Below are 18,510 nucleotides of genomic sequence, written 5' to 3'. Positions count from 1 at the left end.
TGGAATCAGCTGATATAGCCCCAGTCAGGAAAGAATACTTGGGAAAACTTAATGTCTATGTTCAAGGACAGCTGGTAAGGGATCAGAGTAGCTCATCCCTTTAGTAAATAATCCTTTATGTCACTTAATTAACAATTAGAATAACAACTTTCTCTCTTGCCAGTTTTACATTCACTTTCAGGATAGGGATGCTGACTCATCTCAACACTTTCCACTTCCAGCAACAACCAATATGGACAAAGCAATTAAGTTTTAGAGCTTCCCTGTACCTATTCCTCAGCACTGCTAATTAAATATACAACCAAAAAACAAGAGACAAGCTGTGGCTCACTGTTTCAGACCCTGTTGCCAGAAGCATTGATACACATGACAAATTACAGTAACATATGTTAGCTTCCGGACTTCCCAGGGTTGCTGTGATTAATATACTGTGCTGTCCTTCCTCCTTAAGGACCATCTGAGACTCCAGATCAATTCTCTGAATCATCTTTTTCCAGGTGGTAATGGGTTATCCGTTCCCCACCAGACTGTGGCTCCTTGAGGCAGAGACCACATTCATCTTGTTTAGCTCAATATGACTGGCACAGCTCTATGTAAGGTGCACAGCAGGTATTCAATTCATAGTTGTTGAATAAACGGATGCACAAATGAATAAATAAATAAGTAAATAAATAACATAATCCTTCTTGTGCTCAGTGGCACAGATCTTTGAACCCACTGGCTGGGGTTATGGGCACAGCAGTTTGACATAAGGGTCAAGGATGTGAACTCCAGAGACTCTCAGCTATACAGTTTGATCCCAGCTCTACCATTTACCAGCTATGGGACTTTGCCAAGTTCCTCAAACTCCCTATGTCGGTTTCCCCATATGCAAATGGGAACAGGGGGATATTAGTCTACCCCACAGGGTTATGTTGAGAGATAAATTTGTTCATAACATGTTATACACTTATACCTGTGCATAGTACACAAGAAGTACCATATGTTAGCTCCAGTGTTTTCATCATCTGTAACAAAATCAGGCTAGTCTGCACTGTGCCCAAACCCATGGCCTTGCCATTAGGAGTCCTGATATATAGCAATCTGTGTAAAACAATAACTAAAAAAAAGTCTCCAAATCTAAAAGGGGATAGGGAAAATTTTTACTTCAAAGGCTAGTAGTCATAGACAAAAAAAATGTAATTAAAGTTCAATCATATAAAAGTCAATTAAAGTCAAAAGTCAACCCTCTAGGCTGAAGTTTCTCTCTGCAAACAGATCTATTCCTAAATTGCTTCTACAGATTACACAAGACCCAGAAAGTTTTTTTCTAATAATGTCAGAGAAGCGGGCAGCTTAGCATTCCCTAAAACATACCTAGATGTTTATTCCAGGGCCTGGATGATTAAAAAGTAGCTACTAAGGCATCCTCAGCCTCAAACCAGAGTTCCTGTATCAGTTTACAGACTACAGTTTGAATCCACTTTAATGGATGCTATAGGACAAACCAGAAGCCCCCATGTACCTACACTGAAAATGCAACTTTTTTTTTTTTTTTTTTTTTTTTTTGTAGTTGACATATATCACACACTCAATCAGGTTAAGTTGTGGTAAGGTTTAATAAAGAGACTGTTTACAAAGTTGTGGTCTGGGTACAGACAAACCACAAGGGATAGCACCACCCCTTAGAACTGTTACCACTCCCAGGCACAAAGAGACAGGAGAGGAAGTGATTCCTGAAATGCCAAAAAAGAAAGTCCTATGAGAAGACCACCTTAAGAGAGGATGTGACCTATGATCAAGGATGTAGCCAGCCTGAGTTCACACTGGCAGGGAGGGAGCCAAGGGAATAAATACCCTCCCCTCACTCTCTTCCTCTCCTCCAACTTCTTGCCTGTGCTTCCTATTGGCCAAACCCAATCAGAAGTTGGTAAGCAAGGTAGCCTGTTGACATAATGCCTACTGGTTGGCCTTCCAGTGCAGAGAGCAGGGTGGGAGACCAGAGAGAATGAGAGAGGACTAAACAGGAGGAAAAAGAAAGCACCTGGCCAAGATATATGTGTGTAAAAATATGTTAGAACATGAACAGAAGCTTTCTGCTGGGGATGGGAAGGTCGGATTGGATTAGCATTTACTATAATCTAAGAAGCAATGGAAAATTGGCCAGGAGAAAACTCAAGAACCCTGGGAACTAATGCTGTTCATTGGTGTGTAGACAAGTCACTTCCTCTCTGGATCTCAGCTTCTGTATTATGGGACTGGGCGACCCACTAAAAGTTCTTCCAGCTACAACTCTCCATGATTCTTGAAATGAGCTTTGCTTACACACAGGAGCTTTCCAATAAGGTTAGTCACATATGATAGACCCATGATGACTTTCTATTGACTCCAGATCCTTTTCTATAGTGCCCTTCTGGAGACAACCCTCTGTTTTCTCTTAGTTCACAGCCCCTCCAATCAATGAACTTCTCCTGTAGCAGCCTCTATAAGACATGTGTCTTACCGACCGCACTCCCATTCCTTGAAGTTACGAAGGAGAGAAGTACATCACGCAGGCCATCTCCATTCACATCAGCCAATTCCAACGGAGACAGGTCCCCACCTGATGAACACATAAAAACAAAAAAGTCCTGAGTTAAGTCACCACAAACCAGTTCTCCCAGGTTACAAAGGGAACAGACACAGAGCACTGCCAGCACCTCCCTACAAAATAGGCAGACTTCTGGTTCCTAGATAAGACAGAGTACACACAGTACTGCCTATTCTTCTAAGTGCAGCTCAAGTCCCCAGGCATTACTGAGAAAACAAATGTAAGAAGACTCTGGAAGGCGCAGAGAAGGTAGCATGGCTAGAGATTGCAAAACCCAAGGAATAACAAGGTGATGACTCCCCTGGGCTTTCTTTTGGCCTGAAATGTCCCAGACGAGGTGCTGCAGAAGCTGGCAACCAGAAATGCCAGCAGGTACAGACAAAAAAGGTCCAAGAAAAGCTGGCTCCCCTAGCCAAAGGACCAGGAAAGGAACAGCATAGCAAGACAGGAAAGTTTTAGATGACAAGTGTTCTACACCAACCAAACACCATACAGATAGAACTGTGCCCCCACCCCACCCCCACAGCAAAGGCCAAGTGAGAGCCTAGAGTTCCACTTTGCCCAGCTGTAATAAGGCACCCTTCCCCCACCCCAACCAAGGTCACATCGGAGAAGGCCAGGTGGGGAGCCAGGACTTTCATCCCTGCCTAGTGCCCTCCACACACACAAGGGAAGCCTATAGTTTTACCCCTACCTGGCATGAATGAGGCAGCTCGTGCTGCCCCTGCCTGGGTGGTGTCAGCAGAGGCCTAGCAGGGAGTCTGGGCTTCCCACTGAGCGGTCACAAATAGATAGTGCCACCCTACCCCTCAACAGTGTGGAGTCAGAGGACACCTGCCAAAGTTGGAGAGAACTCATGCACAGCTGGTGGAAGTGTAAACTGGTACAACCACTATGGAAAATAATTTAACGTAAATTGAACACACGCACACCTTATGACCCAGCAGTATCACTCACAGGTTAATGCTCTAGAGAAATGTTCACACGCTGCATCAGCAAACATGTACAAGAATCTTCTTAACAGCATTATTCATTTTTTAAAAAATAGAAGTCACCTAAATGTTTATCAACAGTAAAATGAATCAATAAATCATGGGATAATCATACCATGGGGAATCAGTGATGAAAATGAGTAAGGTCCAGTTACAGTATATCAATATTGATGAACATCAAAAAGCATTTTATAAACATGCTAAACAAAAAGAAAAAACAAGTCACAGAAGCCTGCTTAATTACATTTACACAAAATTCAAAATGGGAAAAATTACTTTACCATGTGGTAAAACTTTAAAGAAAAGTAAAGAAATAATGACACAAAACTCAGGGCAGTAGAACTCCGGCAGGGAGAGGTGGCTTTGGTGAGGAGGGACACATGGAGATTTCAACGGTCTTTATAATGTCTTATTTCTTAAACTCGGTGGTGGATACATCAGTGATTTGTTCCTAGCCTTACCACATATACAAATATTATAAGAGCTCACTTAGAATCATCAAAAAAGGAAGGAAGAGGTGTGCCTGGGTGGCTCAGTCAGTTGAGCATCCAACTCTTGATTTCAGCTCAGGTCATGATCACAGGGTCATGGGATCGAGCCCTGTGTTGGGCTCTGGGCTCTGAGCTGAGTGTGAAGCCTGCCTGCTTAAGATTCTCTCACTCTCTTTCTCTCTCACTCTCTCTCTTTCTCTCTCTCTCTCCCCCTCTGCCCTTCGCCTCTACTTGAGCCCTCTCTCTCTATAAAATAAAAAAAAAATTTTGTTAATAAATTGAAATCTTTTAAAAAAGGAAGACAGGGGGGCGCCTGGGTGGCGCAGTCGGTTAAGCGTCCGACTTCAGCCAGGTCACGATCTCGCGGTCCGGGAGTTCGAGCCCCGCGTCGGGCTCTGGGCTGATGGCTCAGAGCCTGGAGCCTGTTTCCGATTCTGTGTCTCCCTCTCTCTCTGCCCCTCCCCCGTTCATGCTCTGTCTCTCTCTGTCCCAAAAATAAATTAAAAATGTTGAAAAAAAATTAAAAAAAAAAAAAAAAAAAAAAAAAGGAAGACAGGGAGAGATATCCTGTGTGGTGGGAATACAGCATACGTCACATCTACCCAGTCTTGCCTTAAGAGAAAGTAAAGGTGAGAACACAGAACTCATCAGAAGCTAAATCAACTAAAATTAGTGAAGTGTCAGAGGTAAAATATTTCTAAACAAAGATGATGTAGGGGTTTGGGAGTATTGTAGGGGAGGGAAAATTTCTCCCCTACCTTCTTAGGGTTCCTAGCTGGGACTGAGTAATAAAACATAATGAGATAACCGGTTAAGAAGACAGACTGACGTGACAAAAGGACTCAACGTTCACGGAATGAAATTTCACATGTACGTGGGAGCCCCCACAGAAAAATAAAGACCTGGAGAAGTGCTTACGTACTAGGTTGAACAAAGAGTGGTAGCCATGGGAAGGGAGCTAACACGTCTAAAGAGACTAAAGGAAGAGAAGAGTTATTTTAACAAGGTCTCTGTTTGCACAGACTTCTCTCAGCCTCAACCCCCTGTCTCTGTTGATTAGAATGCTTCTTTCCTCCTGGTACTGGGAGGGCATCTTTCACATAGGAGTTTCATCTCCTGCTTCAGGGAAGAATTAAAGGTCAAGGTCAGAGTGCCCTTCTTGCATCTGCTGCTATTCATGTGCCTTCAACTCAAAATAAACAATATTTTGTTTGCTGTGACATATTTTGGGGTGGTGTTCTGAACCCCCGCACCCCAAGGCAGTTCATAAAAGACAGGACTGTTTGGCACTCACAGCTCAGATGGAATCGCATTCTGGACCCAGAGCAAGCTATTTAAAAGAAACCTGCCCCAGAATGAGACAAAATAGCTAGAATTACTTGGGTGGCACCAACCTAACCATTAGGAGCAAGAAAGAAAACTTACCACAAGAAAGCAAGTCGACTTTACTTGAAAGAAATTATTTCAAAATTCAAATTGGGTGAGGCTCCTATAATCGACAAATGCCTGAGGGTCCTACAAAGCCCTGGCCTCTGGTCTGGCCAGGCCTTGAGCCTTACTTTTCTCTGTAAATAGCCCGTCTCACAGCTTTGCTCTCCCCTGACAGTGTTGGCTGTACTGCAAGGACCCAGCAAACCAATGCTCTGTCCTATCTGCATCTAATTAAGACCAACGCCAATAGAAACACAACAGAGCAGCGACCTTCCCAAGCTTCTGGAGCTGTATCAATCTTTTTGTTTTATTTCCAATTTTAACCTCCTAACCACCTCCACACACAGGGAGAGGAATGCTATATGACACACATTTATTTGTAAAGACCTGGAGGGAATTTTCAACGTCATCAGCATACAGTTTTACAGAAGTTTTACAAAATTACATGTAAACTTGAAGTTTTCCACAATTGGGGCTGGAAATCCTGCAACTCACCTCTCTGGGGGCCCAGGTGGCGGCTCCAAGTGCTGTGCAGATCTCTGGGGGGACAGGGGATCAGGAAAGCACATACGAGCACCAGGATCATGGAGATGACCAAAGTTAGCAGGAAGACAGATGTGCGTACGTAAGACACAATGGAAGAGGTTGCCTTCTGCTCCAGGCCCCCAAGAGGTTCTGAGGGGTACCCCTCTGTGGTGACTTCTGAAAGATGCGGCTTTGCAGCCCCCACAGCCTCAGCATCTGAGTCAGGTTCTGGCACTTCTCCCAGAGGGCTCTTCCCATTTTTGACCCCTCCATTCTTCTGCTGCAAGTTGAGTACAAGGTCATCCTCGCTCTCGTCACTGTCGGCCTGTGTGAGGGGGTCATACTCCCCTAGATCTGGACTTTTCTTCCCTGAAACACAGAAAGACGGAATGTCAGAAAGAACTAGGAAGGAAAAACCCTCAACAATTACATGGCAACTGTGAACAGCTAAAAGAACACACAGAAAACAAAATAACTTAAGTTTACAAACTTAAATCTTGATGGCTATCTATAAAACAGATGCCAGCAAAATGGGGAAAGAATGGGGGGGAAGAAAATCAGTGTTCTAGAATTATTGCTTTTATGACTTTAAAAAATTGGAAAAGAAACAAAGTGGCAAATTTCAAATACCTTTTTAGTTTTTTTTTCAATATATGAAGTTTATTGTCAAATTGGTTTCCATACAACACCCAGTGCTCATCCCAAAAGGTGCCCTCCTCAATACCCATCATCCACCCTCCCCTCCCTCCCACCCCCCATCAACCCTCAGTTTGTTCTCAGTTTTATTTAAGAGTCTCTTATGCTTTGGTACCTTTTTAGTTTGAAAAAAAAAAACTCTTAATTTGTGTGAATCTCACTAAAGAAAGACATGGCTCTTATATCAACCTTCCATATGCCTTATGTGCAGATTTCCTTTGATTTTCTTAGATCTGTGATGTTCCAAACCTTCCTGGAACTTGCCTAAACTTCAGAAGAATCGTTCTCTGGGCACTGCTTCTCACAGTCGGATATTCGTGGCTTCCTAATGGTCTCCACAGAAACAGCTTGCAAAGTAGAACACTGTCACCTGAAAACTCACTTCTGAGAAACTTCCTATGATTCTAAAGCCCTGTCAGTACATGTTTCAGTAAACACTGTTTACCTTTACAAATGCTGTTCTGACCAAGTATTTTAGGAGGGGTGGGATCAAGCAGGAATGCAGCGGTAAAGGATTTTTCTCAAAGCTGGCTTACACAACAAGCGCCCTGTTTTTACTTAGACCCTACATTTATTTGGGGTGGCTGACAGGTGGAAATTATAGGAGAGCTGAAGCAACACTTGCTCCCAAGCCACTCCTTGACCCTCACCGCCCATGACTAACTGCTTTTATGCCTTTAGTTCATGCTATCACCATGCAAAAACCAAGAAAAAATTTCCAGTGTTAGAAATTACATGGTAAGTTGTACTAACATAAACTCCATTGTTAAAGCTTTTATTAAGAAGAAATGTAAAGGGGCACCTAGGCTCAGTCAGTCGAGCATCTGACTCTTGATTTCAGCTCAGGTCATGATCCCAGCACCGTGGGATCAAGCCCCACATCAGGCCCCTGTCAGACTCCATGCTGAGCATGGAGCCTGCTTAAGATTTTCTCTCTTTCCTTCTGCCCCTCTCCCCAACTCTCCCCTCCATCAATCAATCAATCAATCAATCAGTCAATCGTGTTTAAAAAAGAAATATAAAAAAGAAAATACGACCCAGTTAGTTAAAAAGGAAAAAAGAAAAATTCTTGATGTTGATCTCTGCCTCTTGTCACTGTGATCTTGGTGATGTCACTCCATATATTATGTCTCATTTACTCAAGACATAATATGAAGCAATAAAACACTATATAGAAACCAATATGGGAAGTAAGATCTTTAGTGTAAAGCTTAGTGCTTGGTACACAGAAAATCAATAAATATTTTATTAAAAAGATAAACATTACACAGATATACTTTATAACATTAAGTATTTTACAAAAAAAAGCACAGGAGATACTGAGCAAACTGGCATTCTATTAACTAGACACTCCTATGTATTTTCACTTTCAAAGCTATTCATTTTATCAACAAATATTGGATTTGTCTTGTAAAGGCACAAATTGTAAGAAAATAGACCAATTATTAGGAATTTAATTCAAAATAGTATTTCCAAATTATGCTATAAAGTCAGTACAGGTTTTAAGCTAATCTTCTACAATTTATATTATCTACTCCGTGAACCAAATTATTTTATTAATTAGGGTACCCCATTTTCTAACTGTCCCATATAATTTTAGTTATAATAATCTGCAAACAGAACCATAGGCTGTTATAATAATATATTATATATAATATATATTTATTATATATATTTATATATATTAATATATAAATAGTATATATATTTATTATATATTATATAATTATATATTATATTATACACATAATATAATAATATATTAACTCTAAAACTTAAAACAAAAATTTTTTTTAATTAAAAGGATATACCTGATGGGATTCAAAATGTGATATATACCTCCCATGGATTACTATCCCACCTTAAAAAGTAAAGAAACTCTAACATGCTATATAGTACAGACGAACCTTGAAGGCATTATGCTAAGTGAAATAAACAGAGACACTGTATGATTCTTATATGAGATATTTATCTAGATTAATCAGATTCATAGAAACAAATTAGAATGTAGTTTCCAGGGCCTGGGAGTATGGGTAAATGGGGAGTTGTTATTATTTAATGGGTACAGGTTTCCCTCACTATCCAAAAGTAGAGTATTCCTGTCAAAATCCTCCTAAGCTGTAATAGCATAAAACAAAGAAGCAATTATCATTAATTTATATGGAAAATTTTTTTGAGCTTTCCCAGACCCAAGCAATAACCTCTCCTAGGCTTTTCTGATACCTCAGGGCACATCTTGCTAATGGATGCACAAAATAAGCTGGGATAAAGCACAGATGCCCCCAGACACAGTTCAAAGCCCTGGCGGCTTGGGGCTGAGATGCTGAGGGTGGTTCCCAGGCAAGCAGCTCGGCGGGACCCCTCCCACGGCTGGGGTGAGCGCTGCCTCTCTATTGACTTGCTGCAAAACAAGCACCGAATGCTCACTTTTTGCCTTTTTTCACAAAAGCGAAAATCCTCTTTGGATTTCTTTAGGTTAGTGAAAATAGGCACTGACACAGGTCTTCCATAAAAGCAAAGGGACATAATGCAAACTATCAAAGAGCGGGGGATGCCTTACAGAGCTTCAGCTTTGCTAGACAAAGTTCTAGACACTGGTTGCACAACAATGTGAATATGCTTAACAATACTACATTTAAAATTGGTTACATCTTAAACGTGCATTTAAAAATGGTTGAGAGGGTGACTTTTATGTGTATTTTACCATGATTTTAAATTTTTTTAATTAAAAAAAAAAAGACTATATCTAACAAAGAGAAAATCAAACACCCACCATGCAGTCACTCAGCATACACCTGAACATAAGCAGTATGAGGGAAACTCACTGCCCTCCAATCCAGAAAGCAGTTCCATACACTGATTCGAGAATCTGTTTCTGGCCATTTGCCGATTGTCTGCCCTAGTTCTAACTTCTGGGACCCCTCTTCCACATGCAAGTCCTTCAAAACGTGAAGACACCAGTCATAAGAAAAGTATGGCATGGTGTTTAAGAGTTCAAGTCTTTACAGGCAGACAGACAGACAGAGTCAAATCTTGGCTCCATCTCTTTTTAATCATGTGACCTCAATTAATTTCTCAGCTTTAGTGAGCCTTATTCTCCCCATTTCTGAAATGGGGCAATTATTTTTCCCACCTCATGCAACTATTTTTGAGGATTAAATAAGATAACATATGCATGGTCCTTAGGGTCTGGCTTATAGTTGCAGTCAACAGATTTCAGCTTCTATTATTACTGTTGGCGTTATTTCTCCCAGCTGCCCAATCTTGTCTTCCCCAGGGTAAACGTCTCCACCTCCTTCAACTCATCACTTGAAGAAGCACCGTTTCACGTGTCCTCAACATCCTGGTCGCTCTGCTCTGGACACAATGTGATATGTCAGTGCTTCTTAAAGTATGGTTCTTGGAACTGGATACAATCCCCAGGGTGCAGTCTGACCAGGCCAGCGGAGGGCAGAACCATGTCCTCCCTAATCTAGAGAATATGCTACAATTCGATTACTGTAACCTAATATCTTGCCAGCTTTCTTGGCAGTCACATCACACAACTGATTCAACTCAAACTCCCAAGTATTGTCTACATACACTCAGGTCATCTTATATAACGGTACAATTGGATTTTTAGCATCAAGTGAAAAATTTAGCATTGATGCTTACGAAATTCAACCTTGCTTGTCAGTTGCCACCTTGCAACAAATATACCAGTCTAAAACAGTCAAAGTAAAACCCTTACTAAAATATTGGCTAACAAAACAGTTTAAAAGAAATGCATTTTATGATATCACACACTATCACAGGCAGGAAGAGAACTTGGCTGCATATGCTACAGAAACTAGTAAAATCTTTACTGAACCTATAAAACTAATTTGCAAGCATCCTTTGAAAATCAGCTACTCTTGAAATGGTCTCTGTAAAATACTATATACTTCCAGTTGATGATAGCAAAGGAAAGCCTTTCTGTCAGTATTCGTCCTAAAAACTGGGGGGTGGAGGGAGGGGTGTAATAAAATGGGAGAAAAGAAAACAACCACATTCCCAAACTACAATTTATGAAAAATTGTTGCCAAATGCAGCAAAACTTGTATCCTATTGAGGAAGCACAGTAAGAGTAGATGCATGCATCTCAGGTCCCCACCAGTGAGCAGAGTTCACAGAGTTAATAATGACAACAATAAAGATGATGGCAATGATGCTAACTGAAAAGGAGGAGTGCCTACTATCCTGGGCACTGGTCCAAGCATGTACATGTTAATTCATTCCATCCTCATGACAACCCTGGAAGGTAGGTATCGTTGTTGTTGTTGTTGCTGTTGTTGTTGTTGTTATTCCCATTTTACCAACAAGAAATGAAAATATAGAGAGATAAGTTGCATAAGATCACAGAACTAGGGAGAAAGAGAGCCAGGATTCAAACTCAGGCAATCTGACTACAGAATTCACAATCCTAACCAATCAATTGTATTACCTCCCTTGTTCCATGGATATATAGCCAAACTGGTTATTTCTTGCTTAGAAAGACCAAGTCTGGGGTCCCAAAGGCATCGATGGGCCCCATTCAACACCATAGACTCAAAAGCAAGGTAAGAGTAAATGAGAAAGGCTTCTATGTTTACAGGAAGCAGGCTGTCAGCCTGGCAGGTAAGAAAAGTAGCTGTAGACAGTCAGACCTGAAGAGGGGGATTTTTTTTTTTTTTTTTAAACAGGCTGGGGCCCAAGTAGATTAAATTCTAGCTTCTAACTGCCCTGGCTCACTCCCCCAGCCTCTGCCTGCATGTCAGCCAAGAGCTAGCTATAAAACAAATGACCATTAAATATGATTTACAATCAGAAAGAAGCCATCATTAGTACTTATTCTATGAGATACTTCAAAGTTCTGCAAATATTCAAGAAAGAAGTTACAAAAAAACAGCCAACAAAATCTACTGAGGAACCAATGCTGGACAAATAATGCCACAAAATGGAAGAAATAATGAACAGATACTTCCCCAGGGAATCCAAGAAATTAAAGAAAACAGTTTCTCTGAAATAAGAGTACACACACACACACACACACACACACACACATAATATTTCTAAGAATAAAGGACAACTGAATAGAGAAGATGAGAAGTAAACAAGCAGGGCTCAGAAAAACAATGGAAAAATTAATAAAACAAGTTTAGAAAAGATACTCTTACTGGAATGAGCAAACGGGCAGACATGGCTGAAAAGAGTCCGAGATATAAAGGGCAGACTGGTGGAAAATCAAGCAAAATGAAATGGAAACAAGAATGGCTGGTAGTTCCAAGCACTTAGTATGCCCTCTTCCACACCCTTTTACTGCCTTATCTCTGCAATCTTCATAACAACTTTTGGAGACAGAAACATTATTATCTCCGTTTTCAAGATGAAGAAACTGAGGTTTGGAAGTTTAAGTCACTGGGCCCACAGTTAAACAGCAAGTAAGCAATAATGCAAGCATTCAAATCCAGGCAGTCTGGTTTTGAGGTCTCCCATGGAAAAGATCAAGGCTTTCAAGAAGACTAAAAAGGCATAGATACAGACAGCAAAAGTGACCCAATATATGCGTAACTGAAGAAGACAACGGAAAAGAAAATGGAACAAAAAACAATAATTAAAAGACATGCCAAACAAGCTCCTGTAATATAGCAAGACCCAAAATGGTAAAGGGTACACTGAGTCCCAAGAAAAACTGATACAGAATAATCAATACTGAAATATATTGCAAAAAAGGGGCTAAATTTCAAGGACAAGAAGAGAATCATATATGAGCAGCCAAGCCAAGGGAAAGAGAATCCAGTCACTAAAGATGGGAACAAAAACCAGGCTAACTTAGTAGTGCAATTGCTGGGTTGTAGGGTTTTGAAGGGGCACATGCACCCCAATGCTTACAGCAGCACTATCAACAATAGCCAAAGTATGGAAAGAGCCCAAATGTCCATCTACGGATGAATGAATAAAGAAGATGTGGTGTATACACACACACACACACACACACACACACACACACACACACACACACAATGGAGTATTACTCAGCAATCAAAAGGAATGAAATCTTGCCATTTGCAACTACATGGATGGAACTAGAGGATATTATGCTAACTGAAATTAGAGAAGGACAAATATCGTATGACTTCACACATATGTGGAATTTAAGATATAAAACAGATAAGCATAAGGGAAGGGAAGCAAAAACAATATAAAAACAGGAAAGGGGACAAAACATAAGAGACTCCTAAACAGAGGGTTACTGGAGGGGTTGTGGGAGGGGGGATGGGCTAAATGGGTAAGGGGCATTAAGAAATCTACTCCTGAAATCATTGTTGCACTATATGCTAACTAACTTGGATGTAAATTTTAAAAATAAAATAAAATAATCAGGCTAACTTCTTATCAGTAACCTACATTATCAAAAGATAGTGTATTTTTCCAGACGTTACACAAAGCCCAGCTTAATTATTCCAGACTATAAACTTGATCAGAGAACTCCTACGTAAATATGTTTGCTATCTGTCACAGAAAGACAAGGCATTGTGAAGTATAAAGTACACCAACTTGCCTGAAGTTATAATCATGATCAAAATCACACTTCAGAAGGCAGGGCACTTTAGCACTCTTTTCTCTACTGATTACAGCCACCACCCATATTTTTAATCAATGAAAGGTTTTCAAAGAATATAGGAGAGGATACTGATTTCATAATGTATCAACATAAATGAGCTTTCCACAGCTATCACTTTTCACCTTAGGAAGACTGAGGATGCCAGTTAAACAGCATTCCCAAAATGGTACAGAGGAAAATAGGAAGGAAGTGCAACTGTATCTTCCCCAGGTATGTTCAGGAAAATATGGTGGAAAACACACCATTCTGTGATATGTACTATACATAGACTACACTCTACTGCAATTAAAGGTAAATCACATCATAGATTAGATTATCCAGGGCCCATAACGATTCTAAATTACACATAATAAAACAAATCGTTACAGTAACATTGAGCTCTGATATACCTTTCAGGCTTTGACCTTCAAACTTTAAAATGGACTAAAAAAATATTTACTTAAGATAAGTTGTTCCACAGGCTGCTTTATGAATGTCACATTGTCCTTCTGTTACTAATTTACCCTATCATATGCATGTGAGCCAAACATCTTTCCATCTTGGGCTTAGTGGAAGGGTAAGAGACTGAAATAGATTCCAAGCAACTGTCCTTTCTTCACCAACTTGATGACATCTGTCATTAGCTCACTGTTACATTAGGCCTTCCTTCAGGAAGCACATTCCTAAATGAGCCTGGTGCTAACAAAGATGATAATAAGAACTAACACTTACTGAATAATAACAAACCTCTTCAGTACATCCATTTCTTCTACTAAGACAAATAATCCCGGGGCGCCTGGGTGGCTCAGTCAGTTAAGCATCCAACTTCGGCTCAGGTCATGATCTCACGGTTCATGGGCTCATGCCCCGTATCCGGCTCTGTGCTGACAGCACGGAACCTGGAGCCTGCTTCAGATTCTGTGTCTCCCTCTCTCTCGTCCCTCTCCAGCTCGCAGTCTCTCTCTCTCAAAAATAAATAAACTTTGGGGGCGCCTGGGTGGCTCAGTCGGTTGAGCGTCCGACTTCGGCTCAGGTCACGATCTCGCGGTCCGTGAGTTCGAGCCCCGCGTCGGGCTCTGGGCTGATGGCTCAGAGCCTGGAGCCTGCTTCCGATTCTGTGTCTCCCTCTCTCTCTGACCCTCCCCCATTCATGCTCTGTCTCTGTCTCAAAAATAAATACACGTTAAAAAAAATTTTTTTTTAAATAAATAAACTTTGAAAAAAATTTTTTTAAATTTTTTTTAACATTTATGTATTTTTGAGACAGAGAGAGACAGAGCATGAACGGGGGAGGGTCAGAGAGAGGGGCAGACACAGAATCTGAAACAGGCTCCAGGCTCTGAGCTGTCAGCACAGAGCCTGACGCAGGGCTCGAACTCACAGACCGCGAGATAATGACCTGAGCCGAAGTCGGAAGCTTAACTGACTGAGCCACCCAGGCGCCCCCCAAAAAATTTTAAGCCAAATAACCCCATGAGGTAAATATGAAGCAGAGTGTGCAGTACCTAAAGAATTTTCCATAATAATAGTATTACGACACATGAACAAACTAAAGCTTAAAAAGATTAAATAACCAATCTGGTAAACACTGGACTTGAACCCAAAGCTGTGTCATGCTCTTAGTTACCATTCTAGTCTGCTTCCTTACACATAGAAATAGTGAGGATGTCACTGTGGTGATCATTTTGCAATATATACAAATATCGAATCATTACGTTGTATACCTAAAACTAATAGGATGTGTCAATTAGACTTCAGTTTAAAAAAAAAGAGACGATGTTAACTAAGGTAACATAACACAGTAGCCCAAACTGGATAACAGCCTCACAGTTCCAATCACAGGAAATCCAAAAAAAAGTTATTAAGAAGGCAACTTCTACCTAAAAACTAAAAATTGTATTTGGGGCAGTGGGGAGAAACGACAAAAGGGAGACAAGCAAAAGTACTAACAAAAACAAACAAAAGAAACCACAACCCACATCATCGAAGAGAACACATGGCCATTGCACCCGGGCCTTAAAAAGTATGGAACATACCTGTCTCTTCAGGTCCAAGGCGCTGTTCAAACACAGGCCCAAGGTCCAGACTATACTTTCCCTACCCTGTCAGCTGACTGAGTTACTGCAACTGAATACTCCAGGGAGTGATAGTGTCACAGCCTTACAACGTGAGAATGCAAAAGAGCTCAAGAGTTTCAAAAGCGTTTTTCTTGCATTCCCATCCTTAGAGAAGAATAATTATCTATGCTGGGAAAAAAGAAAAGGAACTTAAAAGAAATAAATCTAAATATGTCTGATATCTCATTATCCTTGGAGAGGATATCATCCTACACTAAGGATATACAAAGGTACTCTCTTTAAAGTTAATTAATCCTGGGGCGCCTGGGTGGCTCAGTCAGTTGAGTGTCTAACTTGTGATTTCGGCTCAGGTCATGATCCCAGGGTCGTGGGATCGAGCCCCACGTCCAGCTTGGTGTGGAGTCTGCTTAAGATTCTCTCTCTCTCTGCCCCTCTCCCCCACTTGTACTCTCTCTGCATTCTCTTAAAAAAAAAAAAAAAAACTAACTAATCCTGCAGGTAAAGGCACACATCCATCCCCCACTTCATTCCAATGTTACATACACATTCCAAGACAGATATTATCAATGTCCCTTCCAATGTTCTAATGAGCCCATGTCGGGGGAAAAATGTCTCAGGTCATGAAGTCTGGGGACAGAAATGCAAATTCATACCCAACCCAGTGTCATCCATGGCACAATGTGGCAGCAGGCTGGAAGCTCCTTTAGAATAAAGTCCCTGTGATACACCCTGTGATGCCATATGCTGGATTATCCACCAGACACCAAACTAGCCCTTTCTTCTGATGCCAGTGAAAGCAACTGTTTTTCCTACTAACCCTGCTTTTCCCACTATCACCGTATCAGCAAATACATGTTTGCAGCTTAATGTTTAAAATTTATTTGGGCAGGACAAATATACTCTTATTTAAAAAAGCAAGCTTGTAGCGGCACAGTCCCATTCTGGAGGTTTAAGCGAAAATTTTTAAAAACTTGAAGCTGCTGCCCAAAGTACTGAATTAGCTCTAGAAGTTGTCAACACTACCAGTGTGCCTCCTTAAAGAACATTCCACAATTTATCTGCAACTTTCAGGGGCCAAATCCTTTCCCTCCTCAATACTTAGCCTTGAGAGCCAGAGGCTGATCAATAGGAATCAAACCCCAGGATCTAGAATCAAGAGACCCCAGAGGTTCTAGTCCAGGCGTTTCCAATACCGTTTTTGCGACCTTGGGACAAGTCAATTAGCCAAATAACTCTCATTTTCCTCTTCTGTAAACCAGAAGGGGTAAACACCTGTGCCGCTTACCTTATGGCTGCGTCAGTGTTGTCATTAAGTGGAGAGGCTGCTCCAGAGGGTGGCCCGCTGTCCTACAGCTCCTGTCCCCCCTCGCCCGCAGAGCCAGCCCAAGACAGAAAGAGCTGGGGACCCTGCGGTATGTGGTCCGCGGCGCTCAGGAAAGGATGCTCCCCTCACCAGCCCTCCCTTTGGGATGGCGGCGACGCGCGCTCTGACTGCCGCCCTCTAAGCAACGCCCGCCTGCTCCAGGCCACCAGCCCCGGGCGCCTCCAGCGCTCCCTCCCTTGAGTCTCCCAAGCTCGCCCCGCGCCCGCGACCCCCGACCAGCCTGGCGCCCCTCTCGCCCCCTGGTGGTGACAGACCCCCAGCCCGTGGGGGCTGCACCGGCTCGCCTCCGCGCGCCTGCATCTACGCTGGGGCTGGGGCTGGGGCCAGGCCCCGACCGGCTTTGCCTCCAGCGCCTTGCCTCCCAGTCTCCCCAGGGCCCGCGGGAGCAGGGTGGTCGCGAGGCTGCGACTCCTTACCCGGGAGCTTGAGCGCCCTGGACAGCACAGTCGCCATGGCGGAGGCCCCGGTGCGCGTGCGCGCGCCCGCGTCCTGCCGGGAAGTGTAGTTCGCAGCGGGCCGTGCGCGGGACTGGGACCGGGGAAGGTGGGAGCCGCGAGGCAGAGCGGAGCCGGCGGAGGCGCGGGGTTGCGGCACCGGAGTCCACGTGCACGCTTCTGCCTGCTCTCCTCCCGCCCACTAGGAGCCAGATCCTTTTCCCGGCAAGTCACTTCACTGCTCCGAGTCTCACTTTCCTGCTCAGTGAAATGGGGAAATAATAACTACCCCGGAGGCTTGCAGTGAGAATGGAATGAGATAGCAGGTATTAAAGCAGGCACTGGTTGTGAAATGAGCCTGGGCTTTGGAGTTAGGCGGGATTTGAATCCTACCTGCATACCTTGCCAGCTGGGCCATCTTGGTCAAGTCACTTGGCATGACTAAGCTTCAGCTTCGTTTTTTAAATGGAGACCCTACCTAATTCACAGGCTTATTGTGAGAATTAGATAATCTGTTTAAGACACAGGGCACACAGTAAGCGCTCAGTAAATGTGTTTCTTTATGTTTCTTAGGTAAAGGGTGAGGTTTCTTAGGCCTCTAACCTTAGTCTGGTGTTTCCAGTTCTTCACAGGTATCTACTGGACACCCTACCCTGCAGCTTCTGGCTTGAAGGGTGTAGGAAGCAGGAACTGACCTGCTTCTTCCCCACAGACACCAAGAGATCAGCATTTTAGCACAGGATTGCTGAAGATGTTATTTATCTTAGACTTGGGACGGGTCTTAGAGGTCACCTAGTCCACCGTCCTTGTTTCTCTGAAGAGAAAACTAAGATCTAGAAAGATGATGTGACTTCTTAGTGTCAAACAAAAGCTCTAAGATACCTCTCTCTTGGGCTCTGCCCCATTCCCATGAGAAACCGTCAGTGGGTATCCTGTGCGTGTAATTCACATCCCATCACCCTTTTCCACTCAAAAACATGTCATGGACTCTGACAGGGCACAGAGTCTGGGGACAGGCCACTGAGTTTGAATCCCGACTCCACCATTTCCTAGCTGCCAGATCTAGGGCTTCTTGCTTAATCTCTCTCTGCCTCAATGTCCTCATCTGCAAAATGAAATAGTTCTAATCCCACAGAGTTGTCCTGAGAATTAAATGGATACATGCAAAGCACTTAGAAGAGTCCTGGCACCTAGTACCTGTCATATAAGTGTCAGTGCTTCTTTTTATTAATAAGTGATTAATTTTTGACAACTTAATAATTTAATAACATAAATTTAATAATAACGGATTGGTAATTTATCCATTTAT

General features: G+C 42.4%; 1 protein-coding gene across 1 annotated transcript in view; it reads right to left on the bottom strand.

The window, feature by feature from the left end:
• The window catches only part of FAM234B (family with sequence similarity 234 member B), a 36,037-nt gene extending 18,661 nt beyond the window's left edge, over nucleotides 1-17,376 (bottom strand). Inside the window, exons 1-3 of the mRNA XM_047867454.1 lie at nucleotides 17,184-17,376; nucleotides 5,979-6,377; nucleotides 2,483-2,581 (exon numbers count right to left, since the gene is read on the bottom strand). Coding sequence (XP_047723410.1) covers nucleotides 2,483-2,581; nucleotides 5,979-6,377; nucleotides 17,184-17,220 — 535 coding nt within the window. The 5' untranslated portion in view covers nucleotides 17,221-17,376. The remainder of the gene's footprint in view (nucleotides 1-2,482; nucleotides 2,582-5,978; nucleotides 6,378-17,183) is intronic.
• Between the last annotated feature and the right edge of the window lie 1,134 nt (nucleotides 17,377-18,510).

The sequence above is a fragment of the Prionailurus viverrinus genome, chromosome B4 (assembly GCF_022837055.1).
Source record: "Prionailurus viverrinus isolate Anna chromosome B4, UM_Priviv_1.0, whole genome shotgun sequence".
In the NCBI taxonomy this organism is placed as follows: domain Eukaryota; kingdom Metazoa; phylum Chordata; class Mammalia; order Carnivora; family Felidae; genus Prionailurus; species Prionailurus viverrinus.
Note: the sequence above shows the minus strand (reverse complement) of the source record. Positions and strands in the feature narration are given on the sequence as shown.